At 57.0% G+C, this 20,062-nt stretch overlaps 9 protein-coding genes across 11 annotated transcripts; 5 read left to right on the top strand and 4 right to left on the bottom strand.

The window, feature by feature from the left end:
* Positions 1 to 563: 563 nt before the first annotated feature.
* Positions 564 to 999, top strand: H310_10511 (hypothetical protein). Its single transcript, XM_008876922.1, has one exon. It carries the CDS (start codon positions 604 to 606, stop codon positions 949 to 951), a length of 348 nt encoding a protein of 115 aa, XP_008875144.1. The 5' UTR covers positions 564 to 603; the 3' UTR covers positions 952 to 999.
* A 53-nt stretch (positions 1,000 to 1,052) lies between these two features.
* H310_10510 (hypothetical protein) lies at positions 1,053 to 4,634 on the top strand. Of its 3 annotated transcripts, XM_008876920.1 has the most exons (9): positions 1,053 to 1,396; positions 1,445 to 1,480; positions 1,534 to 1,803; positions 1,869 to 2,450; positions 2,495 to 2,648; positions 2,869 to 3,325; positions 3,374 to 3,458; positions 3,507 to 3,549; positions 3,605 to 4,634. In XM_008876920.1, exons 1-9 carry the CDS (start codon positions 1,106 to 1,108, stop codon positions 4,498 to 4,500), a joined length of 2,814 nt encoding a protein of 937 aa, XP_008875142.1. In that variant the 5' UTR covers positions 1,053 to 1,105; the 3' UTR covers positions 4,501 to 4,634. The 3 variants fall into 3 exon arrangements, with proteins under 3 accessions (XP_008875142.1, XP_008875141.1, XP_008875143.1); XM_008876919.1 differs by having other exon boundaries at positions 2,869 to 3,458; XM_008876921.1 differs by having other exon boundaries at positions 1,053 to 1,480.
* Positions 4,489 to 6,791, bottom strand: H310_10509 (hypothetical protein). The gene is made up of 8 exons (XM_008876918.1): positions 6,657 to 6,791; positions 6,452 to 6,593; positions 6,263 to 6,400; positions 6,129 to 6,205; positions 5,924 to 6,080; positions 5,755 to 5,800; positions 5,546 to 5,673; positions 4,489 to 5,494 (listed from the first exon to the last, which is right to left on the bottom strand). The coding sequence occupies exons 1-8, from the start codon at positions 6,767 to 6,769 to the stop codon at positions 4,520 to 4,522; spliced, it is 1,776 nt and encodes a 591-aa protein (XP_008875140.1). The 5' UTR covers positions 6,770 to 6,791; the 3' UTR covers positions 4,489 to 4,519.
* Positions 6,792 to 6,847: 56 nt separating this feature from the next.
* Positions 6,848 to 7,887, top strand: H310_10508 (hypothetical protein). Its single transcript, XM_008876917.1, has 5 exons — positions 6,848 to 6,971; positions 7,043 to 7,167; positions 7,226 to 7,358; positions 7,403 to 7,490; positions 7,538 to 7,887. The coding sequence occupies exons 1-5, from the start codon at positions 6,885 to 6,887 to the stop codon at positions 7,813 to 7,815; spliced, it is 711 nt and encodes a 236-aa protein (XP_008875139.1). The 5' UTR covers positions 6,848 to 6,884; the 3' UTR covers positions 7,816 to 7,887.
* Positions 7,776 to 11,142, bottom strand: H310_10507 (AGC protein kinase). Its single transcript, XM_008876916.1, has 9 exons — positions 9,731 to 11,142; positions 9,501 to 9,674; positions 9,271 to 9,455; positions 9,128 to 9,224; positions 8,997 to 9,077; positions 8,768 to 8,947; positions 8,534 to 8,719; positions 8,194 to 8,487; positions 7,776 to 8,147 (listed from the first exon to the last, which is right to left on the bottom strand). The coding sequence occupies exons 1-9, from the start codon at positions 11,105 to 11,107 to the stop codon at positions 7,821 to 7,823; spliced, it is 2,901 nt and encodes a 966-aa protein (XP_008875138.1). The 5' UTR covers positions 11,108 to 11,142; the 3' UTR covers positions 7,776 to 7,820.
* A 407-nt stretch (positions 11,143 to 11,549) lies between these two features.
* Positions 11,550 to 14,198, bottom strand: H310_10505 (phosphoadenosine phosphosulfate reductase). The gene has a single exon (XM_008876914.1). It carries the CDS (start codon positions 13,859 to 13,861, stop codon positions 12,761 to 12,763), a length of 1,101 nt encoding a protein of 366 aa, XP_008875136.1. The 5' UTR covers positions 13,862 to 14,198; the 3' UTR covers positions 11,550 to 12,760.
* Positions 11,559 to 13,938, top strand: H310_10506 (hypothetical protein). Its single transcript, XM_008876915.1, has 2 exons — positions 11,559 to 12,329; positions 12,433 to 13,938. The coding sequence occupies exons 1-2, from the start codon at positions 11,600 to 11,602 to the stop codon at positions 12,723 to 12,725; spliced, it is 1,023 nt and encodes a 340-aa protein (XP_008875137.1). The 5' UTR covers positions 11,559 to 11,599; the 3' UTR covers positions 12,726 to 13,938.
* Positions 14,199 to 15,596: 1,398 nt separating the features above from the next.
* On the top strand, positions 15,597 to 17,639 carry H310_10504 (hypothetical protein). Its single transcript, XM_008876913.1, has one exon. It carries the CDS (start codon positions 15,708 to 15,710, stop codon positions 17,577 to 17,579), a length of 1,872 nt encoding a protein of 623 aa, XP_008875135.1. The 5' UTR covers positions 15,597 to 15,707; the 3' UTR covers positions 17,580 to 17,639.
* Positions 17,640 to 18,776: 1,137 nt separating this feature from the next.
* Positions 18,777 to 19,628, bottom strand: H310_10503 (hypothetical protein; the record flags this gene model as incomplete). Its single annotated transcript, XM_008876912.1, has 1 exon — positions 18,777 to 19,628. One exon carries the CDS (start codon positions 19,626 to 19,628, stop codon positions 18,777 to 18,779), a length of 852 nt encoding a protein of 283 aa, XP_008875134.1.
* Between the last annotated feature and the right edge of the window lie 434 nt (positions 19,629 to 20,062).

Raw genomic sequence — 20,062 nt, 5'->3', positions numbered from 1 at the left:
CAGTGGATCGTTCGCACAAGTCGACGACACAGGTTGAAGCAACTCGTGCATGTTCATCACCCACCCGGGGGTGCAGAAGCCACACTGCATGCTGTAGTTGTCGACCATCCGCGACTGAATGGGGTGCAATCGGTGTCGACTGCGTCCGACCCCCTTCCACAGTCAACACACGTCCATGCCACCACCGTGATAGCCGCGAGGGGAATCCAACACGCGTTCACACAGCGATAGATGCTCTGAGATGACGCGAAAGGACTCCGATGGCACAACACTACAGTGCGACACCCACCTTCTCCACACGAGAGTTTCGTCCCGGTCAGCCCCGCTTGAAAGCGTTCGCTGCAGCGAGCCGTGCGGCCCTCCGTTCAGTGACCATCCCCGTTGTCGCTGACCGCATTCCCCTTTCAGCTGCGACTTCCACTCATCCATATGAGCTTTTCTTCACGACACGGGCAAGTCGCCTTCACGAGCGTAGAGGGAAATCCATGCAATGGAGCATCGTGGCGTCCCCACCCGCCGCCGACGTCCTTCGCAACGTCAGGGCGGTCATCCGGATAAGGTGTCACGATCCGGACATCGTGGTGCCATTCCGAGTCAGCAAGGATGGTGGTGCGCGCATTTGGGACGGGAGTGCTCGCGGCGGCGGGAGCGTACTGGAGCGTCCGCACGTTGGTGCAGGAGCGTACGGGCGACAGCATGCTGCGTCTCGGTGAGATGCGCAACCGGTTGAACCCGCCGTTGCGACAAAAGACGAAGAAGGTTGTGATCGCACCGTACGCGGTCGAGCACGAATACTACACGGCGGTGCGAGAAGGATGGAACTCGGGCGTGTTGGCGTTGCGCAAGAACGTGATCGAGTTCTTCGACGAAATGGACAAGGCGACCAAGCCCCGTGCTCCGGAATCTGCCGCGACGACCGTCAACTCGGACGTGTGGACCGTCGAGAAGTAGGAGATCGAAGCATGTTAACCCATGGATATTGTTCATGACGTCCATTCAGCAGCTCACGACGATCGCCCGTGTCGTCCGCGCATCGCGAGAAACCCAACGAGGCGTTTCATGTGAAACGGCATTGGGATGGCCATCGCAGCCGCGGCAGTTCTCGATGGATCCACTCCATGTTGAGATCGAAGGCGAAGCAGAGTACTTGCGGGGTCGGTTGGCCACCGCTACCTCGGACGCAGCGGTGCTGCGAGACCAGATCCATCGGCGGACGCAGCTCCTGGACGAGCTCCGTGCAGCCTACATCCGCGACGTGGTCGTGATGAAGGATCGCTTGTGGAAACACGGCATTCGCACCGACGCAGAGTTGCATGCCCTGCCGTCCGCCGACGTCAAGCCGCTCCTGCCGCTCTTTAGTCCCGCCGAGAGCTTGCTCAGAATTCGACCGTGTGCGGTACGCAGCCCATCCAGAGCGTCTGTGCCCCACGACCGACCTTGGTAGACGTGTGGCGGCGGCGCCGACTTGATTCGATGCAATGTACGGTCAGCTTACGTTCGTCGAGCTAGCATTCAACGGTGTCCATCGCGTAGGAAGAAGCATGGATGAAGGCCGAAATGGCGGCACAGGTGGCCATGCAACAACTTGCTACGATGAAAGCTGCCAAGGACAACGTGGACGAAGCGCTGGCGACGATGACAGAAGATGCCGCGACCTTCCGGCGCATGCTGGCCAAGGAGCAAAAGCTGACGGCATTCCTCCAGGACGAAAAGAAGCGGTTGAAGGGCAAGCTAGACGCCATGGCGGCGCGGGCAACCCATCACGCCACCACGGAATCCACTGTCGTCCACCTCGAAACCATGGTGCGTGCAGGGCACCAATTGTCTTGGCACTTCTCACCGTGACAACGACGCCATGGCAAGGACAGGTGGCGAAGCTCCAGACGGCCGCCGCTGCCGCGGACATGGCGGTGTCGCAGCTCAAAGCCGAGCTTACCCAAACACAAGCAGAGCACGCGATTGCAATGCAAACAGCGGCAGCAGCCGCGGCGGCCGAGCTGGAAACGCAATGGAAGGACTGGCAGCGCAAGTTCGATCGGTGCGAGGAGCGCCAGGTCAAAGCAGGCCAAGTGATCCAATCTCTTGAGCGAGACGTCGAGCGATTTGAAAATGCAGCCGCCGAAATCGAGACTCGCGTGGAGCTGCGCCACATGCAGGACCTGAACGCGTTGTCGTTGAAATGGCAGCGGGAAGTTGACGCACATGCAGCCACCAAGCAGCGCATGACAAACGCCATGGCTGACTTGGAACAGCGGCTCCAGGATGCTGTCGTCGCGTTGCTACCCGCACAAGAGCAACTTGCCGCCACGCGACAGCAACTCGACGAACGAACTCGCGAACGCGACGCATCCATGGCCCAATACACGACTCTCGATGACCTTTTTCGCACCAAGACCAAGTTGTGGCAGACCAAGTACGATGAAATGGATGGACAGTGGCGAAGCACGGTGGTAAGTTGCTTGTACGATAGGCGGCTGGAACACCGCTGCCGTAGAAACTCACGACGTGGCGGAGCGTTCGATGGCGCGTGCACTTGCAAGCTATCCTCAAACAGTATGCAGCTTGGTGCCTGTGGCTCCAGCACGTAATTCGCCAGTCCAAGGCGGTGTGGCGCCAGCAGCGTGCGAAGATGGAAGGCTTGCTCTCAGGTACGTTGACCAGTGTCTTGCGCAATTTTGTGGGGGCTGTGGTGGGGCATGCCGTCGACCTCGGCGCAACTTCGTCGATCTTTCCTTCGACGAGAACTTCGTTGAAGCCCGTCGAGAAAGAATAGCGTGGCCACAAATCATTTGCCCCTGTCAGGCCTGCAGTGGGTCCCTCCGCAGCTTCCATGGCGATCTCGTTCTGGCATTGACGATGCTGGAATAGATCAACAAGACGCATATCGAAGGTTGGAGCGATCGATGCAAAGCTATGAAGACCAGCGCCGGGAAGCCCGTGAACTCGCCCGGTCGTTGGAAGACAAGTTGCGCATTGCCACTGACACCCTCAAGCAGCGCACACTCGAGCACGCCATGGCAAACCGCAACGTGGTCCGCGCCGAGTGCACAATCAGGCAGCTCGAAGTTCAAGTGCAGACGCTGACCAGTGCCTTGGAGAGTCAGTGGGAGGTGAGCGGCGGCATGCTGATGGCGGCGGAAGAGGCGGCCGCGCGCCACATCGAAGCGGGCCGAGCTTGGCAAGCCACGTACTTGGACGCCCGCGACGAATGGGCTGCAGAGACCCACGTATGGGAGGCAAAGGTAGCGCGCTTGCAGGACGACGTCGAGCGCGCGCGACGGGAGCGGCACGCTGCCGAGGGCAAGACTGTCAAGTTCCTTGAACGGCAAGCTCGAATAGCACCTTCACAGTCTCACGGAGGTACTCTGGGCAGGCTGAAGTTGACGCAGGCGTGTTTGGAAGAGAAAACGTTGGAGTGCATGGCGATTCAGCAGGAGATGGCGGATGTCGGCGCCGAAGTACGTGGCGCAACTGGTTCCTTGATTGATGTTTGCTTTGGACGGTAGTTGGTATGCTTGGAGCGGAAGCTAGCGGGCGAGCACCGTCGAGGTACGTCGGAGCCATCCGTTGTTGCAAGTTCCAGCGCTGACACGGAGTTTGTCAGTGGCCATGTACGATGATATGGTGGACAACCTCACCAACGTGCTGCGGGACCAGCAGCGCCGCCAACTTGAAAACGAGCGAAGAATCAGTGCGCTACAGCAATGCCACGGGGAAGCGACAGCAGCCATGGACTTGGAATGGATGGCGGCGACTTGCGCCGCGACGACGATCCAAATGATGTGGCGGGGATGGCGCGCGAGACGCCTGCGGCCGCACAAAAAGGGGATTTACTTGATGGAGACGAATCACGTGATTCAAACGACAGAGGATGGTCGCCGCGCGAGCGTGCGGCGGCTCCACCTCGTCCGCGCGACTCAATCGACGACCGTCGCGTTGACTGAGCTGGGCCTCGTGGACGTACCTGCGATTCTCGCGCAAGGCGCGACTTCCGCGGGCGGTCGCGCAAGGTGCATGAAGCGCCGAGCGTCGACCGCATCGACGACACGACTGGGATCGACCAAGGCTACGGCGTCCGACGGGCCGAACGCCATTGAAACGGCCACGACAGCCCTTGCGGCCCAATTGATTCAAAACGCGTGGAAGTCGATGCGATTGCGAATGGAGCGCAGAAACATTCCTCTCGGCGAGCCTGGGCGGATGGCCCTCGAGTCGCGCATTCAAACGTTGCGGCAGCAACATCGCCGCATGACGGACACGCTTCGCGGCATAGGCATGGTGTGCAGGCAGCAAGCGCAACTAGTGGCGCTGAAAGTTGCCTTCCGGTCCAACGACAAGTCACGTGAATGGAGATATCGTAGCCGGAACATTCCCCCACTGCTCAAGTACCGCCTCCAACACCCGCTCAAGCCGACCGGGGTGGTTACGGCGACTGGTCAGACCACGCACATGGTTCCTCACGAACGTCTTGACTCTAACAAGCAATCATCGACGAGGTAAACCTTGGGGGGCGCGTATATTAAGAGGGTGGCTGGGATTTCTTGGCGAAAAACGCATGGAGCGTCCTCGTGTTGGTTGGCGATGGACGAGTTGGCCCCTTGGCCGATGCCAGAGGTTTCGCTGCCTTCTTCTTGGTGGCTGATGGAGACGTCTGGTGCGATGACAGGACTTTCCCGGCTGATGTGGCAAATACACTTGTCGCGCAACGACGAAACGTCACTCCAGACGGCGACGGAGACTTGCCGCTTGGTTCGGGCATTGCTTGCAACGACTCAAACAGGTCTTGCGGCGCACATACCGAGGCGACATGACGACTTTTCTTCGCAGGACACTCGTCATCAAGTTTGATCAAGTCGCTCGGTAAGTTCTCTTGTGGCGTCGGTCGCTTGGGGGCGTGCCGAGTCGAGCTTCGGCGGTACTGATCCAATAGATCAACCAGATCGGACGTCCCAACTCGTTGTGACAGCGTTGCCTGTGGAGCACTGTTCGTGTTGTTCTTGCTGCTGGAAGGCCGACCACGCATGCAATCGTCATGGGCAGTCGACACTACCTCGTCGTCCGATATCTCGACCACTATGGACGGTGCAGCAGGTGGTGGCGTGACATAGGACGGGGTCGCCATCGAACCGTTTGTCTGTGTCGAGTGGTTGAGACCATGGTAGGTGGTATGCATGCGGTCAGCAGTTTCGACGATGCAGTCGCTTGAGCCCGAGGGGTCGCCGACAATGGAAGGCCCTCGATTCATGCAAGTGACGAGGTCGTGAATGTCCTTGGTCATGGACAAATCCGTCGCGTTGACTAGATGCTCGCACGCGCGCGAATCCGGGTTGTACACGTAGTGGTGGTAAAACAGCGCTTCGGCAGCGCGACATCGATCGAGGTAGTCGGAGGGGATGGCAAGGGTCGAGTTGTCCATCTTGAGTTTGGACAGGATGCGCTGCATACGTAGGTGGCCGGGGGCTCCACGAAATGCAAATACGTGCTTCTGGGCTGTCTATCCGCCAACCATCATGAAGACGTGCTCCAAAGCATCCATCGGACGTACCACGGGACCAATGTTGGGCAGCGACTCGAGAAAGTCACACCCCGACAGCACACACATTTGGACAAACATGCGAATGCTGTCGATCGAGTCGTCGAGAAAGTGCACGAGTTTCTTCAAAAACGCCGAGCCTACACACGAGCTCATGGTCATGAACACGGAAGGCTTTCACACAAAGCCACGACAGGTAGCGACGAGGGTGCAGCACGTACTTTTGGCGGTGGCGCCATGGGCCTTCAAAATCGCCTTGGACACAATCTACATGCCACGAGAGAGCCAGATCGTCAGCACAAGTGGACGCAACGAGTGCAAGGCGACATGCGGTGTTGAAAAATATGGAATTGAACACATGAACACGGATACGTCGATGGTGTAGCTTACTTTGCAGGCGCCGGAGGGATAGTCGAGCTTGAGCAGGATCGGCACGGCGACGTTGGCAGTGATGCTGTACACGAGGATATCCGAGTCTTCTGTGATGATGGCAGAGGCTTTTTGGACCTTGCACAGGTACACCATTTGCGCGTCTGCTTCGAACGGACTAGTTGGAGGTTGTGTAAAATGACCTGGAAACATGACAGATCCGTACGCAATGACAAAGTCGACCGAGGCGGCGCGTAACGCGGCATGCACGGCACACACGACGTCGGAAGTAACTTTGACAGACTAGAGACGCGGTAAATGCGTGGCATTCAACTGTAGATCGCGTGGAGACGACAGTACCCGCTGAAACAATGTATAGGTCTTCGCCATGTGTTCCTTCCGCTCATCACCGCGAAGGTGACGCGCGTCATGCAAGCTTTTCATGGCCAAGTCTCGGTTCGCGTCTGAAATACTCTTGCGTTTGTCATGGGTGTTTGCCTACAACCACGCATTGATCGTGTTTTCAGCACGATCGAGGGGTCTCCGTACCTTCAACGGGACTTTCTTCCCGTCAAACACCAAGATGGGATGGATGCCGGCGTTCTTGAGAAGATCCACGCGACGCATGACATACGTGATGTAGGTTTGCGTTTCGTTGCCGAGCGCGAGATCGAACGCACACCCATAGCATCTACCCCAAGCAAATGGTGACATTGGGCAACAAACGAGATGCCAACGTCGGTATGTGCCTCACGCTTTATGGAGCCATGACAGGGCATCGACAACGACCGTCTTTCCCGCGAAATGAAGCACGCTTGCATCTTGGTACGCTTCCTTTAGCTGCGTCGGCAGGCCGACGATCCCCATGACTCGTCCTCCTTCGTGCGCGCCTTTTTCGATGACATGGAAGGGGAGTGGGTGATCCGGATAATATGCTCGGATATCCGTACCTCGGCGCGCGAAGCTTGCTTCGTCGGGAAACATGAGCAGCACCTTGTGGAAGGCGGCCGACCCGGAGACATGGCGCGCGGCGTATGCCATGTACGACGATGTGTGTAGCATTTTGGAGGTGAGAATGAACTGACGCTGCGCTCGCGAGGATTCGTGTCGCTCATTGAGCTGTGTGTGTGAGTGCTGTAGACCAAACTGAAGACGTTGGAGAAATGGTTCCACACCGACTTGCCACCCCTCGTGCAGGCCCAGGGATACATCACGCAGCCTCAATTGTCAAAGTTGATGGAATGGAAGCTGTCCAAAGGGAAATGGTGCGTACGAGGTCTTGGCGTTTGGAGGGAATGAGGCTGAGATTGCATGGATGCACAGGCGCCCAAGGCTGCAGAGCTTTGTCGACGCGCTGCCCGACAAGCAGGTTCGCGAGCTGTCCAAGAAAGCATTTGATGCGTGCAAGAAGAAGTCGTATCGCGACGCAACGGCGACCCTTTCCGAGCTCAAAGGAGTGCGCTTCACTCGTGTTTGCCTTGATGATGCAATCCTTCTCAGGTTGGCCCGGCGACCGCCTCGGCCGTTCTCGCCGCGTTCGACCCGGCGGTTCCGTTTATGGGAGATGAAGCGCTCAACGCATTGACAAGTTAGCTCCTCGTGTTGTCCGCTTGGATCTGACTTCGTCCACTGCAGGCGTCATTGGCGCAAGGCAATACACGTTGCCTCATTTCGTTCGGTTCCTCGACACCATGCAGGCCAAAGCGACGTCGCTCAACGAGTCAGTCAGCCAAGACGATGGCACTAAGTGGACAGCCCAGAAGATCCAACTCTGTTTGTGGATCGAGCAAGTGCGCGACAACCCGTCCCCATCACGTCGACCCAAACCAAAGGCCGAGAAACGCCATGCCACCGACGCCACGGAACCTGCCGCCAAAAAACGCACGACCCGTCGATCGCCACACGCTAAATAATCCTGTTAACAGCCACTTCCTTCGACATCCGGAGGCCCTGCGAACGAAAAACCAGAGAACCTTTGATACTGACTGCCGTGGGTCGTGTCGGAAGACTGCTGGCTGCACCGCACAACGTACGAGTTGTTGTGATCATCGGAAGATGGCCCACTCCGTTGACTCGACTGGGTGGGGTGCTCCATCGGCGGTTGGGACGATGCGTCCGATGTCGCGCACGCGCTCGAGTTCGCGCCCGAGAACTTTTCACTCGTGTACTGGGACCCAAAGTTGCTCACGTCAAAGTCGCTTTCGATCGGCGGCATAAACTCCATTGGGTATCCCTTCGCCTCGACCTGCACACGCCGCGACTCAGTCCGTCAACACGCTAGCACTGGATACCTTGGCCCAGTCCAGCCCGGCAAAGAACGGATGGTCCTGGATTTCGACAAACTTGCGGCCGACCGACCCCAGGCGCAGCCGCGGCTGTTTGCACAAGAGCCCTTGGATTAGCGACGCTGCGTCGGGCGGCAAGTGCGGCGGGAGGATTGGATCGCGGTTGACGACGTTTGAGAGGAGCCGCATGTGCGAGTCGCCGCGGAACGGATGGACGCCCGTGAGCATTTCGCACGCCACGATGCCCAAACACCACCAGTCGATGGGTTTTCCATGCCCCAAGTGGAGTAGCATCTCGGGCTGCACACAAGACATCAGGTGGCCGAGTTCCAGCCGCAACACGTACCGCCATGTATGCCTCGGTCCCGCAGAACGAATGGGTCACTTGGCACAGCGAGTTGCTGCGGATGGATGAACTCGCGCAGGACGGGGCAGCTTGGACATCGCTTTCGTCGTCGTAGTCGGGGGGGTCGAAAAAGTGCGACAGCCCAAAGTCCGTGATCTTGAGGTGGCCGTCCGCGTCGATGAGGACCTGCCGAACGCGTTGTCAGGGTCGGTATCACGAGTTGTTGCCACATACGTTCTCGGGCTTGAGGTCGCGGTACACAATGTCGAGCGCGTGGAGGTGGGACACGGCGAGCGCGATCTCGGCCAAGTACAGCCGCGCGCGCGGCACTGGCACGGCGCCGTACTTTCGTAGATGTGCAAACAAGTCGCCGCCCTGCACAAAGTCCATCACCATGAAGAGCCGCTTGGTGTCCTACAAAGCTCCGATGACGACCGCACGACAATCCATCGTGTGGCAGTACTTGAAACGCATACGAGAGCGCCACGATGAACGGGTGGTCGACGGCGGCCAGGATGCTGCGCTCGGTCCTGGTGCGCTCGATCTACAAGACGTTGTGGTACGCCATGGCGCCGGCCGGGCATGGCCGCATACCTGAATGTCGTGGACAAGCTCTTCCTTCTTCAGGATCTTCATCGCATGGACTTTGCGCGTTTGCTTGTGGCGGACCTGCATCACTTTAGCAAACCCGCTGCACAAACGTGAGGACAACAGCGACTTGGACGAGAATATCGTACCCCCGGCCGAGCACGGCGAGCAGCTCAAAGTCTTGCAGCCCGACTTTATTGCCGTCCTTGTTGGCAGGCATGGCACCACCCGAAGAAATCCGTTGCACGATGTCGTCGGGGACTTGCCGATCGAACGGAACGTCGCGCAGCGACGACCTCATGTGGGACGCGCAGTCGACAACGAGCCCACACGTCTACTGGAATCCCTCACCGACGCCGTCGCGACCTCGACTGCCTACCTGGGCGTCAAAACTGCGCGAAATCAACTTTTCAAAGATCAAGTTGGCGATGAAGGCCGGCAGCTTTCCCTTGAGCCCGACTTGCGTCACGACCGTGAGCATGCTCGCGTTCGGGTTGCCCGGAATAGGCTCGGCGATGTGGGCCAGGCACAGCACCTCGCCGCGCGTATAGCGCTAGGGATGGTGGCAACCTCTCGTCACGATCGCATCCCGTGGTAGCATGCAAGTACCTCCATTTTCGACGGGATGTCGCGGTGCTCGACCGAAATTTCGTACACGCAGTGTGCGCCGTTGTCCATGGAAAAGCAGTCCTGAAACGTGACAAAGTCCCGGGCCGACAAGACGGCCGACGGCGGCGCCATCGTGCGATACAGGATGCGTTGGACGCCGCCGTCAGTCTTGAGGCCGGACTTGTCGTGGTGTGGGGCATGGGGCTGCTGCTGCTGTTCTGGAAACATGTCGGCCATGCGTTCCGAGGGCTGGACGGCCCAGTGGACTTCATCGGGCATGGGGTGCTCTGGGTCCATCCACGGCGCGGCGGCGGCCGTCGAAAACACTTCGTGAAAGTGATTTTTCACGTGCATCTTGTCGCGGCGATGCGCCATGAGCAGGTCCTCGACGGTCTGACTCGTCTCGAACAGCGCATCCATCTTCTTGCGCTCGTTCGAGTCCAAGAAGTGCGTGACAAAGGTAGACGGCGCCACGTGCACCGGCCCGACCGTCAACACGGTCTGGAACCCGCCCCCGCTGGTCTTGCAAAACACTCGGACGTCGTTGCCATGGTGCCCCGTGATGTTTTTCAGGTACATCCAGCTCTTGTCGGACGGGTCGGCCGCTTTCAGCACCTGGTTGCGCAGGTGGTGCACCGCCGTCTCGCGCGCGTGCAGATTGCGCGACGAAAACGCTGCCTTCATCGCGGTCACGATCGGCACGGTGAGTGCGATCGAGTTGTGGGTTGTGTGCGGCGAAAAGTAGAACGAGCACGTGTCGGTGAACCCAACAGTCGACACCGGCGCCACAGTGAGGATCGACTCGATCGGACAGAACGACGACTTGCGCAGCCGCGCCGCGCGCTGCTCGTCGATGAGGGATTGCGTTCGGATGCCTTGGGCGAACTCGTCTTCGTGGCAATATGTCGAGTGGTCGTAGCTACCCGCGGACCGATAACTGGAATGGAACCGAGGCTTACTGCCACTCGATGATCCCTCGATGCTACTCGATGTTGTGGCATGACTGAACTTGGATGACCGCCTCGTCGGGCGGAATCGGCCACCAAGAGCCGGCGATGCCTTGCGGATGGGAGCCGCTTCGTCTTCGGCAAACCGATACAGAAGATTGCTGTCGAGAAATTCGCCATCCGAGTTGGACAGCTTGCGAAGGAACTGGTTGCACAGCAAGCGCTGGCCGAGCGCAACGGCAGCTTCGCGTGTAGGTGCATGACCTGCCGTCACAAGGAACGTGACGGCCTCGGCCCCGACGAAGCACAGTTGCTGCGTGCGGAGACGCACCCGGCGGTCCTTGATCTCGACATTACTCCGCAGGGCCTCTGACACGGCCTTGAGGAATGCCGCGTCGTCGGCGGCGGCGTCCGACATCGCGATGGTCATATCCGGCAAGAGAATATTTTGCCGAGGAATGAAACGTTTTATAAACATTGCGTTGGAACACGCAAAGGTGTCGAAGTCGTTGGAATTCGCCGAGGAATCTACATGTAAACGCGCCCGTAGTTCACGACGTCGCCTTTCTCACTCCCACTTGGCACCACGATCCATTTCAAGCCCAGAAACTGAGGCAACCAAGCGCCAACGAAACGTGCAACCGAACGACATTGTCACCATTCGTACTCGACGCCGACGAACGCATGCGCACCACGGCAACCAAGAATGACGTTATTCGTGCTAGTTTTGTGTTTCGAACGCGTTTCGGATCCCTCGTCCGCCTGTCCGGAACCTTATCCGTATTTGCATCGACTTATCCGGACATGTGCACCGGCTGGAGTCGTCCTTCCCGTCATTTATCTTGATATTTGTATACCATTACAAAAACGTAGTCCAACGTCTCGATGTTAAAACGAACCACGATATAATCCTGCAAGACGAATGTCGAGCAAAGGCAAGTCTCCGCCGGCCGCGCATGCGCTCACGACGATGCGCATTTTCCAGCTCACGTTGGCCTTGCTTTTCTTGAGCACAGTGACATACATGGCCAAGTTTACCACGATCTGGACCGCTCCGTCGTTCAAGTTCTCGGTGGATGAAGCACATGCGGAGAACTTGGCGCGTTTGCACGAAGTGTTGGAGATGCGAGGGCCGAATCGATTTTTTGTCGCCGACTTCGACGCTGCTGACACGTATTTGCGCACAGTCAACTTGGCGGAAGGTCCTGTCTTCGTGCTCCTGACCAGCAGCGAAGCCAACGGTACGTATTGGTGCCCGGACTGTGAAGACGCGCGTCAGCCCATCACGGACGCGTTCGCGCGCGCTCCCACCAACACGCGCCTCCTGGAAGTCAGCGTCGGTTCTCCCCAAGACTGGAAAGACGACTTCAATCCGTTCCGTACCAGGTCGCTTTTTCACATCCGCAAAATCCCGTCCTTGCTCAAGTACGACGGCGACCTCAAGACGTCGCAACTGTTGTCGGAAACGTTTGCGATGCAGCCGGCGCTCTTGGACTTTGTGTTCAAATCGAAGCCCCGTGTCGAGATGAGCCATCCCGCGTCGTCGTACAAGACTATTCGCGACGGCAACGAGATGCTCGCGTTCCTGGAAGCGTACCAAGGCGACTACCCCCTCTTCCTGTACTTTACATCTGGGATCAAACGTCGCACGGGTAAGACGTGTGAGATATTGTTGAGTTTTCATTTATTTGCTGAAATCGACCGCTGGATTTGTGCCGTTTCGAGTTGTCTCGTTTTCATTTATTTCGACATCAGGTCGCCCGTGGTGCCCGTACTGCGACATCGCCGACGTCCCGCTGCACTTCTACTTTGACAAGCACGCCCCCAAGCACGCGGTCTTGTTGACGCTCGTGGTTGCCGACTCGTTCTCCGAGTGGAAGGATAGGGACAATCCGTTCCGGCAGCAAAGCGTGGCTCCTGTACGTGCTGTTCCCACGCTGTCCCGCGTCGTGCGTGCGTCGCCGACGGACCCGGTCTCGACTCGCACGTACTCACTGGCCTTGAAGGACATCCAGGCGCTCCAGTCGTTCTTTGAATCCCCCCACTAGAAAACTCAAATCCTATTCGAATTCGGGACGGTTAGCTACGCCGATGTGGACGCATGGATGTGGCCCGAGGTTTGGAATGGCGGCAGCAACTCCCGATCCACAGCTGTGTGGACAAACCGGTCGAGTTCCGTGTACCCGCCGATGTACTGGCCTTGTACGAATATCTGCGGCACGGTCGTCACCGGCTTTCCCACGATGTGACACAGACTTGGATATGAAATGTCTTTGCCAACGATCACTTCTTTGTACGACCACTTGTTCCGGGCCAGCACGTCCTTGGCCAAGCTGCAGAATTTGCAGGCGGGCTTGGAGTACACGATGGCGTCGACGTCATCGTAGCGAGGCGGTGGCACGTCCTCTTTCCCGACCTTGTTGTCGTCACTTAGATGGAGGCCGCACTCCTGTGCGTGGCCACGAAATCTCGTGGCCCGAATGTCCGTGTCTCGGTCGGTCACAGGACGGCTCGAATGGGCGTCGCCGACGGTGGCATACCCGAGGGCTTTCAGTGGATGGTACGGCAGGTTGTGTCGCGCCATGTACGCGTCCACGTCTTGCTGTGTCCAGTGCAAAATGGGACAAATCTTGAGACGTCCATTGTGAACATGCACTATGTCGAGACCGCGGCGGTGGCTCGTCTGGTCCGCTCGCAGCCCGACCAAGAGTGCGGTCGCGCCGAGCTCGGTTAAGCCGCGTTCCATCGGCTCGACTTTACGGAGGCGTCCGTACAACTGGTGGTCCTCTGCCGACGACGACTCGTACAGTTTTCCATGCACGGCTTCCATGTGCGCGGGGGACATTTTCGGCTGGTAAATGTGCAGATTGAGATCCAGCGCTTGTTGCAACGTTGCTGCAAACGCATATGTTTCGGGTGGTAAGTATCCCGTGTCGATCCACACGACGGGCACGCGAGCGGTGAGCTGCGATACCAAGTGCAGCATGACCGCCGATTGAATGCCGAAACTTGAGCTAAGTGCGAGGGACGGTCCGAACGTGTCGGCGGCCCACATCACGACCTCTGCCGCGGATTTCGACCGGAGGATCGCGTTCACGTGGGCCACGTACGCTGGCGAGAACGTGGTCGGTGGCGGCACGTCGAGTCCCCGCCACGTCCATTCATCAGCGGTGTACCGTTGCATGTCGATGTTTGTGCACGCCGGGGCAATACCGTTGGTCGCGCGGTACGAGCAGCACTGCCGCTTTTCCTCGATCGCATTCGAATTCGAAGCGCGTGTGAACCGTCGCGCCGTTTCGGATGGACAGTTACGTCGGTTTCATGTCGTGGAACAGTGGGAGAACGTTTCCGTCACGGTTGTTCACAAAACCTACATTCGATCCGTGGGACAATAGCATTTCGTCCGTTGTGGTAGAGCAGCGGCGGACGTCGCGCGGCGGGCCATCGACGTGGGCTGGACCACAGTCGTGGTATCGAGCGCGGTGACAGTCGCGGACCCGCCGAAACACGTTGCTGCGACGGCTTGCCGCGACCTCATGTCGTTTGCAGTCGGACTGGAGTGATGGTCCAGGACCCACCCGGTCACTGAATCTTGGTGGTGGGTTCACATAGGTGCTGCTGGGTCATCCAAACCACCCACGGAGGCCGGTGGTGATGTGCACACCGGCGACACACCATCAACTTGCCTCGCCAAGAACGTAGGCACCGAGAAACGTTGCGTCATTGTGCATGTCGCCGAGGCTGGCACGTGCGTCTTATCAAAGGTAGTGTGGGTGTATTTCACGTGGTTGACCAGTCTGAGAAGGAAGCTGCTGACGTCAAGTCGAAGGGGAAGGCGGTGTCTGTGCCACGGGCGTGCATGCCCCTCCGTAGCGGCCCTGATGGTCCCGTTGGATGTGCGGGAAGATGGCTGGCTGCCAGGCCTGGACTTGTTACAACGGTGACAAAACCCAAGTTGTCCCAAACAGGCGGTGGGGGAGGTGCTGGCGCCGCACCCTGCGTCGGGCGTGCCCCGTTTTAATGGAGCACATGATGTCGGCGGTCGTGGTACATTGATCGTGGGAAGCGCGGTCGTCCCACGTGGCAACGCGGCGGTCCTGGCAGGTGTACCTCACGGAAAGGTGCAGATGGAGACAGACTCGAGTCGTGGGACCCTGCGCCACGGTCCACGTGCGAAAGTTGCATCGACCGTGACCAACGGAAGCGGCGCGGTGCCTGCCGTGGCATGTCCTTGCCATCCACGGCGACGGGTGCAGGGGACAACAGGCGCGGCAGCCACCCGCCGCACTCGGATGTACCGAATGGAAAATTTCACGCCCACCGGACGAGGTACGTGTACCGTATCCTTTGGATCGCTGAAGGGTCGTTCACTCGAGGGAATGTTGTGCTGTTACAAAGAATGCTAGGGTGATATGTCCGTAAAGCGAGGCAACTGAATGTTGAACCCATTCCTGAGAAACATTTTCCTGCTACTTCGGCTCAACGATTGGCTTGTCGCTAAGTACGCCAGGAGAACCTGTGAAAATGAATATACTCCACCGTGAACCCGACGTCCCGCGGGAGGCGTTCCCAGCACCGACGTGGAACGTGAGTCTGAGCAGGAGCTATAGTGGTCAAATGAACTGTGCGAATGCGACTGCGAATGCCGTGATGCTCAGCGACATGCACGTCGAGACATGCTCCACATCCATGCGGTCGAATGCCAGCGGTTGGTGTAAAGACTCGTGTGAGGGGTGGCGGTATAAACCCCCACAGGTTTCCAACAGGAATCCAGTCCAAATTCTGGCCACCTGTATTTTAATGTGAAAATTTTTTCGCGGCAAGCCACTTTGACGGTCTCGTGGACGTATTTTTTTGAAGTTGGCCGAAAAAAGTTTTAAAATTCAGCCGCCGATCACCCCATCGAACCTTGGTCTCCTCTCCCTTTCTCTCAGTTCTGCAGTTGCGCTGGTCGGCCGACTTGACCGCTCGCTTGCTCGTCCGCTCGCCCGCTGTCCACCACCGTCACATCCATCTATCGATCTATTCCCATGGCCCTCGTAACACCGACGTCCATACGCATCATTGATCTCGATTCAGGCGCGTCGCGACATGTGTCGTGGGACCCGTCCGTCCCGGACGACGTGTTCGAATCGGTCTTCGAAGGCACTCTCCGCAACACATTTGGTATCACAGACGACTCGTGGGTCGACCTCATCGACCTCAATACGTCGAGTTTGGTCCCTATGAGCAAACACTCGTTCTTTCAACTCACAACCAAGACGCCGGAAGCGCCCCTTGTCCTGACCTTGTCTCCGAAGACCGAAGCACTTGCACCCCTAAAAAAGGACGACATTGTCGAAGTTTCGTTCCCAGATCGATCCCTCGGCATTACGATTCGAGACTACCACCGCGATAATGTCGTCGTCAATGCGTTTCGACCAAACTCCGACGGCACTATGGGCTATGCACAATCCACTGGTCTCATTTCCCTCGGTGATGTTGTGTACAAAGTTGGTGGCGTCCGCGCCATCGGACGTCAGTACGACAGTGTGATCCAGATGCTCCAGACTCCGATTCGACCACTGTCTGTTCATTTCTTTCGACCCCGCATGCGAGAAGGCCTGTACGCCGTCGAGTTCACGGCACCCGCACTCAACATGACCATCACATGCGACGACGACCGAGTCCTCGTCTCGCGATTGCCGCAATCGATTCCTAACGTCATGGGGTTTGCCGAGTCGCGCGGCGTCCGCATTGGCGACAGTATCCATGCAATTGACGGCAACATTTTGAACGGCCCCGAGTACGCGCGCGCCGTGAGCTTGTTGAAGCGGTCGACACGGCCGTTAGTGGTCGTGTTTTGGCGCGCCAGTGTCCAACCCCAGTACTTGATGCAGTACCTCGAAAATTCCACGCCGAAGAGCTCCAGTCAGCGACATTCGGTGGCATCGTGGTCAGCCCCGTCGCCCACACCATCCCCTCGTCCGTCGCTTCAGAAGGTTGTCAAAGGCCCGTTCAACCTCAAGGAGCCCCACTCGCCTGGAAGTTATGACGCATACAACAACAACATGACGGCGACAGGGCAAGGCGGGAGTTTGTTTGGCGACTCCATGGCGATTGCCGACATGATGGACTATTGTGACACCGTCGCGTCGGTCGGGGTGGTTACGATGCCGGAAGCGTCCATCCTCAAGGACATGTTGGCAGCGGGCCGTGGCGACCTGGCCAGCGCAATTCGCCACCGCAACAAGAACGCGATCGTGGCGTTGGTGCGGTCGCCCACGATGCACGTGTGGGACCAGCTCTTGAAGACCCGCGAACGCGTCGTGCTGGCAGGCCCCGTCGCGAGCAAGAAATCGAAGCGGTACCATTTGATTTTGACGGATCACGAGCGCCTCTTGTTTGTAAACAAGAATACCAACGCGCTGGAAGACGAGGTCCTGTGCAGCCACATTGTCACGGTCAGCTCGCGCACGAAACTGCAGGAAGTCATTATTTCGACCACCAAGACCGAGTACGTCTTGCTCGACAGCTTTATCGGGCCCAGCGTGTGGGTGCGTGCAATTCTCCCGTTTACACACACCCAGGGGTACCTCAAGGTCGACCACAACCCGAACGCGTCGTTGCTCGGGCCCAAGAAGCGCTACTTCCTCCTCAAGAACGATCTCTTGTCCGAGTTCAAGAAGGACTCGACCAACGACAAGCCGTCGCATGTCGTATCCATGGTCCATTCGCAAGTGCGTGCCATCGACGCCAAGGCGTTCAAGTTTGAAATTACGACCTCGACGGGGTCGTCCAAGCCCGTCAAGTTGAGTTTGGTTGCCCCAAGCGCACGGGAGTACAACAAGTGGATGGCGTCGTTGCAGGCGCTCCAGGTTGCCCACCAGCAACAGAGCCAACACGCCATGCCCGCCGCCTAGAATCTATCGTTGTCCGTGGTCTCTCTCTATATATCTAACTTATCAACTCGTTTGTACCCACTTCCGCCGTCTATCGACCGCTCGTCACAGGTTTCCATTGCTTCCAGGAACTCGCGGAGCTTCGCGGTGACGTGGATGGGACGCGTGTCCGCCGCACGGCGACGGCAGTGGGAGCGGAATCTGAGATAACTCTAGGGGTGGCAACTGAAGCAGGGCTATTTTAGCCAACCAAATGACATATTCCGGATGAAACCAATTTTGATTAGTCCAATGAGAATTTTAACGAAAAGTACAGCCAATCCAAAAGCATTGTTTCCACTTCGTCGGAATTGATAGGACAAAATGCATTTGGATACCTTGTCGAATGGAGTGATCGGACAATTGTGTATGGCAATGAATTCGACAAGACGCTGAGGTACAGTGGGTGTCAAAAGTTTTCATAAGTTTCAGGTTGTCATCTTGTGGGTCGTATATCTTTCGATTGACTCGGTCGTTTTCACAATGGACAATTGCGAAATTCGTAAGCTGCGTCACCGCCATTCTAGAAGTGATATGTAGTTGCCTTGGCACATTTTGCGCAGTATTATACATCCTCCGTTCCAGTACATTTGCATGACTTTTTTGGCAGCATTCTACATCTAGAAGTTTGCATCCAAATTCAGGATGTTTCGGGGTGTTCCATATATTTTTATTCAAGCTCAACAATTTACGACGAACTGTTGCATGATGTGCTACTCTACTGCAACATCATTCAGTAGCTCCACGAGCTCATCAATGCTTTCAAGAGCCTCAGATCCCCAGACACGAAGCCCACTACCTATCAAACCTACAATTTCGTCGACTCTTTGCTCGTTCTGCAATCGACTCTCCATCAGATCAATAGCGAAAAGGACTTCTTCGTCGCGTGACGGCCGCAACTCATGATGACCCGCCTTCAGTTGAATGTCCCTCTTCAAATGCGGTAGCTTGTACACATTGTCGCCGTCCATCTTCATTTACTCCTCCAAAACCTTCTGTAAAGTCATGAAGGTCTTGTCCGAAATGGCCCACTTCAGATTCTTGAACGCTCCTTCAACGCACTGAATGAGGTCATCAATTGATCGAGCAGTAGTCTGATGCAGCAAGCACTGGATGGCATTAAATAAAAGAATCCAATGAAGTCCGGGCTTGCGCTGGCTGGTCCGTGAGCTGGATGTTTCAATCGTTCAACTGACCCGCCGCCTTCACGGCAGCGTCATCCTCCGCCACATGCGGTTTTGCATTGTCTTGTTGCGCAAAAATGGGTCTTCCACGACGATCAGGCCACTTGGCTTGGATTGCCGAAAACACCTTGTCAATCAGGTTGTAGCGGTAAATGGGCTTGGTCACGCTTATAGGAACAGTCACAGGAGTGCCGCGGTCTCGATTCTTGTACTTCCGCTTTGCCAACTTAGTCTCAACGAATGGCCACAGACCAACCTTGCCATCCCACATTGCATGACGCTTGCTGTCATGTCGAGGTCGAGGACGAGCAACAGCACACAAGAACATGACCTTAGTGATATGCCATTTTGACTGGGCTTTACGTTGTGGAACGGCCTCGTCGTGCCAAAGATAGAATCGACGGTTGACTTGTGTGATGTAAAACCACTTCTCGTCGATATGAACAATGTCCATCATGTCATGCCAACGGCGAGTTCCGAGCTGACCAGCACGCACGAATGACTTGGCAAAGTTGTATCGTGCAAGGCGATGATTTTGCGTCAACATAGCCTTGAGCCGACTCGTTGTTCGACGAAGCTTCTTAGCTTTGAGGTGACGCCAAAGAGTTGTCTTCGGGATGCCCGTTGCCGAAGCCAATGAGCGAAAGTTGCACCGAAGGTGGTGGGGGACACTCGAAACATTGTCGCGAGCACCTTCGTCTGAGTACTTGCGTGTGCCTGCAATCCGTCCGGCCATCTTGGAAGCAACCTTGGCACACCCGGTAAGAGCAGCTGACGTGCACCCTCTTGTCCAGATCCGAGAGATTGTTGCCTGGCTAACGTTAAAGGTGCGCATGAGCTCCTCCATCTCGCCGTGCCCAACACGGCCTTCTTTTTTGAACTCCAGCAGTCAATGGTAAACCGCTGACCTTTGGTCGTCGGTAAGGTTACGACCGGTCGTGGGGCGCGGCAGTTGTTTTTCCGTAGCGAGCCTTCAAGGACGTTTTTTGCGATTTTGAATGGTGCTAGTAATATCTACGCACCAAGCCAAAGCGTTTGCACTTGGTTGAAGGCAAATGGATAAGAAATGACGAAGTTACGAAGTTTCAAAGAATTTTGTCGTTTGTAGCCAACCGTAGCCAGTCTATACCTCGGGTGTTATAGGGAATTAAATTGTTCAGAAAATAGCTAGCTGTAGAGCTTGTTATTGGCTATCTTTCCCGCCATTTTGGGTGTCTTAATGCGCTCTCAAGCCCAAGTTGAGGCTGTTGACGTATATTCATGCAGATGTACTGGAACGGA

Source organism: Aphanomyces invadans (assembly GCF_000520115.1).
Source record: "Aphanomyces invadans strain NJM9701 unplaced genomic scaffold supercont1.26, whole genome shotgun sequence".
Lineage (NCBI taxonomy): Eukaryota > Oomycota > Saprolegniomycetes > Saprolegniales > Verrucalvaceae > Aphanomyces > Aphanomyces invadans.
Note: the sequence above shows the minus strand (reverse complement) of the source record. Positions and strands in the feature narration are given on the sequence as shown.

Coding starts and splice junctions, on each gene's coding strand:
- H310_10511 (XM_008876922.1), top strand. CDS start 604: ATGGTGGTGCGCGCATTTGGGACGGGAGTGCTCGCGGCGGCGGGAGCG.
- H310_10510 (XM_008876919.1), top strand. CDS start 1,106: ATGGATCCACTCCATGTTGAGATCGAAGGCGAAGCAGAGTACTTGCGG. Junction 1,481..1,533: donor CCGACTTGATTCGATGCAAT/GTACGGTCAGCT, acceptor TCCATCGCGTAG/GAAGAAGCATGGATGAAGGC. Junction 3,459..3,506: donor TGGCGGATGTCGGCGCCGAA/GTACGTGGCGCA, acceptor TTTGGACGGTAG/TTGGTATGCTTGGAGCGGAA.
- H310_10509 (XM_008876918.1), bottom strand. CDS start 6,769: ATGGGGATCGTCGGCCTGCCGACGCAGCTAAAGGAAGCGTACCAAGAT. Junction 5,801..5,923: donor ATCCCTCCGGCGCCTGCAAA/GTAAGCTACACC, acceptor CGTGGCATGTAG/ATTGTGTCCAAGGCGATTTT. Junction 5,674..5,754: donor CCATGGCGCCACCGCCAAAA/GTACGTGCTGCA, acceptor GCTCGTGTGTAG/GCTCGGCGTTTTTGAAGAAA.
- H310_10508 (XM_008876917.1), top strand. CDS start 6,885: ATGAGCAGCACCTTGTGGAAGGCGGCCGACCCGGAGACATGGCGCGCG. Junction 6,972..7,042: donor ATGTGTGTAGCATTTTGGAG/GTGAGAATGAAC, acceptor TGAGTGCTGTAG/ACCAAACTGAAGACGTTGGA. Junction 7,168..7,225: donor AAGCTGTCCAAAGGGAAATG/GTGCGTACGAGG, acceptor ATGGATGCACAG/GCGCCCAAGGCTGCAGAGCT.
- H310_10507 (XM_008876916.1), bottom strand. CDS start 11,107: ATGACCATCGCGATGTCGGACGCCGCCGCCGACGACGCGGCATTCCTC. Junction 9,675..9,730: donor ACATCCCGTCGAAAATGGAG/GTACTTGCATGC, acceptor CACCATCCCTAG/CGCTATACGCGCGGCGAGGT. Junction 8,148..8,193: donor CCGGGCTGGACTGGGCCAAG/GTATCCAGTGCT, acceptor CGGCGTGTGCAG/GTCGAGGCGAAGGGATACCC.
- H310_10506 (XM_008876915.1), top strand. CDS start 11,600: ATGTCGAGCAAAGGCAAGTCTCCGCCGGCCGCGCATGCGCTCACGACG. Junction 12,330..12,432: donor TGGGATCAAACGTCGCACGG/GTAAGACGTGTG, acceptor TTTCGACATCAG/GTCGCCCGTGGTGCCCGTAC.
- H310_10505 (XM_008876914.1), bottom strand. CDS start 13,861: ATGCAACGGTACACCGCTGATGAATGGACGTGGCGGGGACTCGACGTG.
- H310_10504 (XM_008876913.1), top strand. CDS start 15,708: ATGGCCCTCGTAACACCGACGTCCATACGCATCATTGATCTCGATTCA.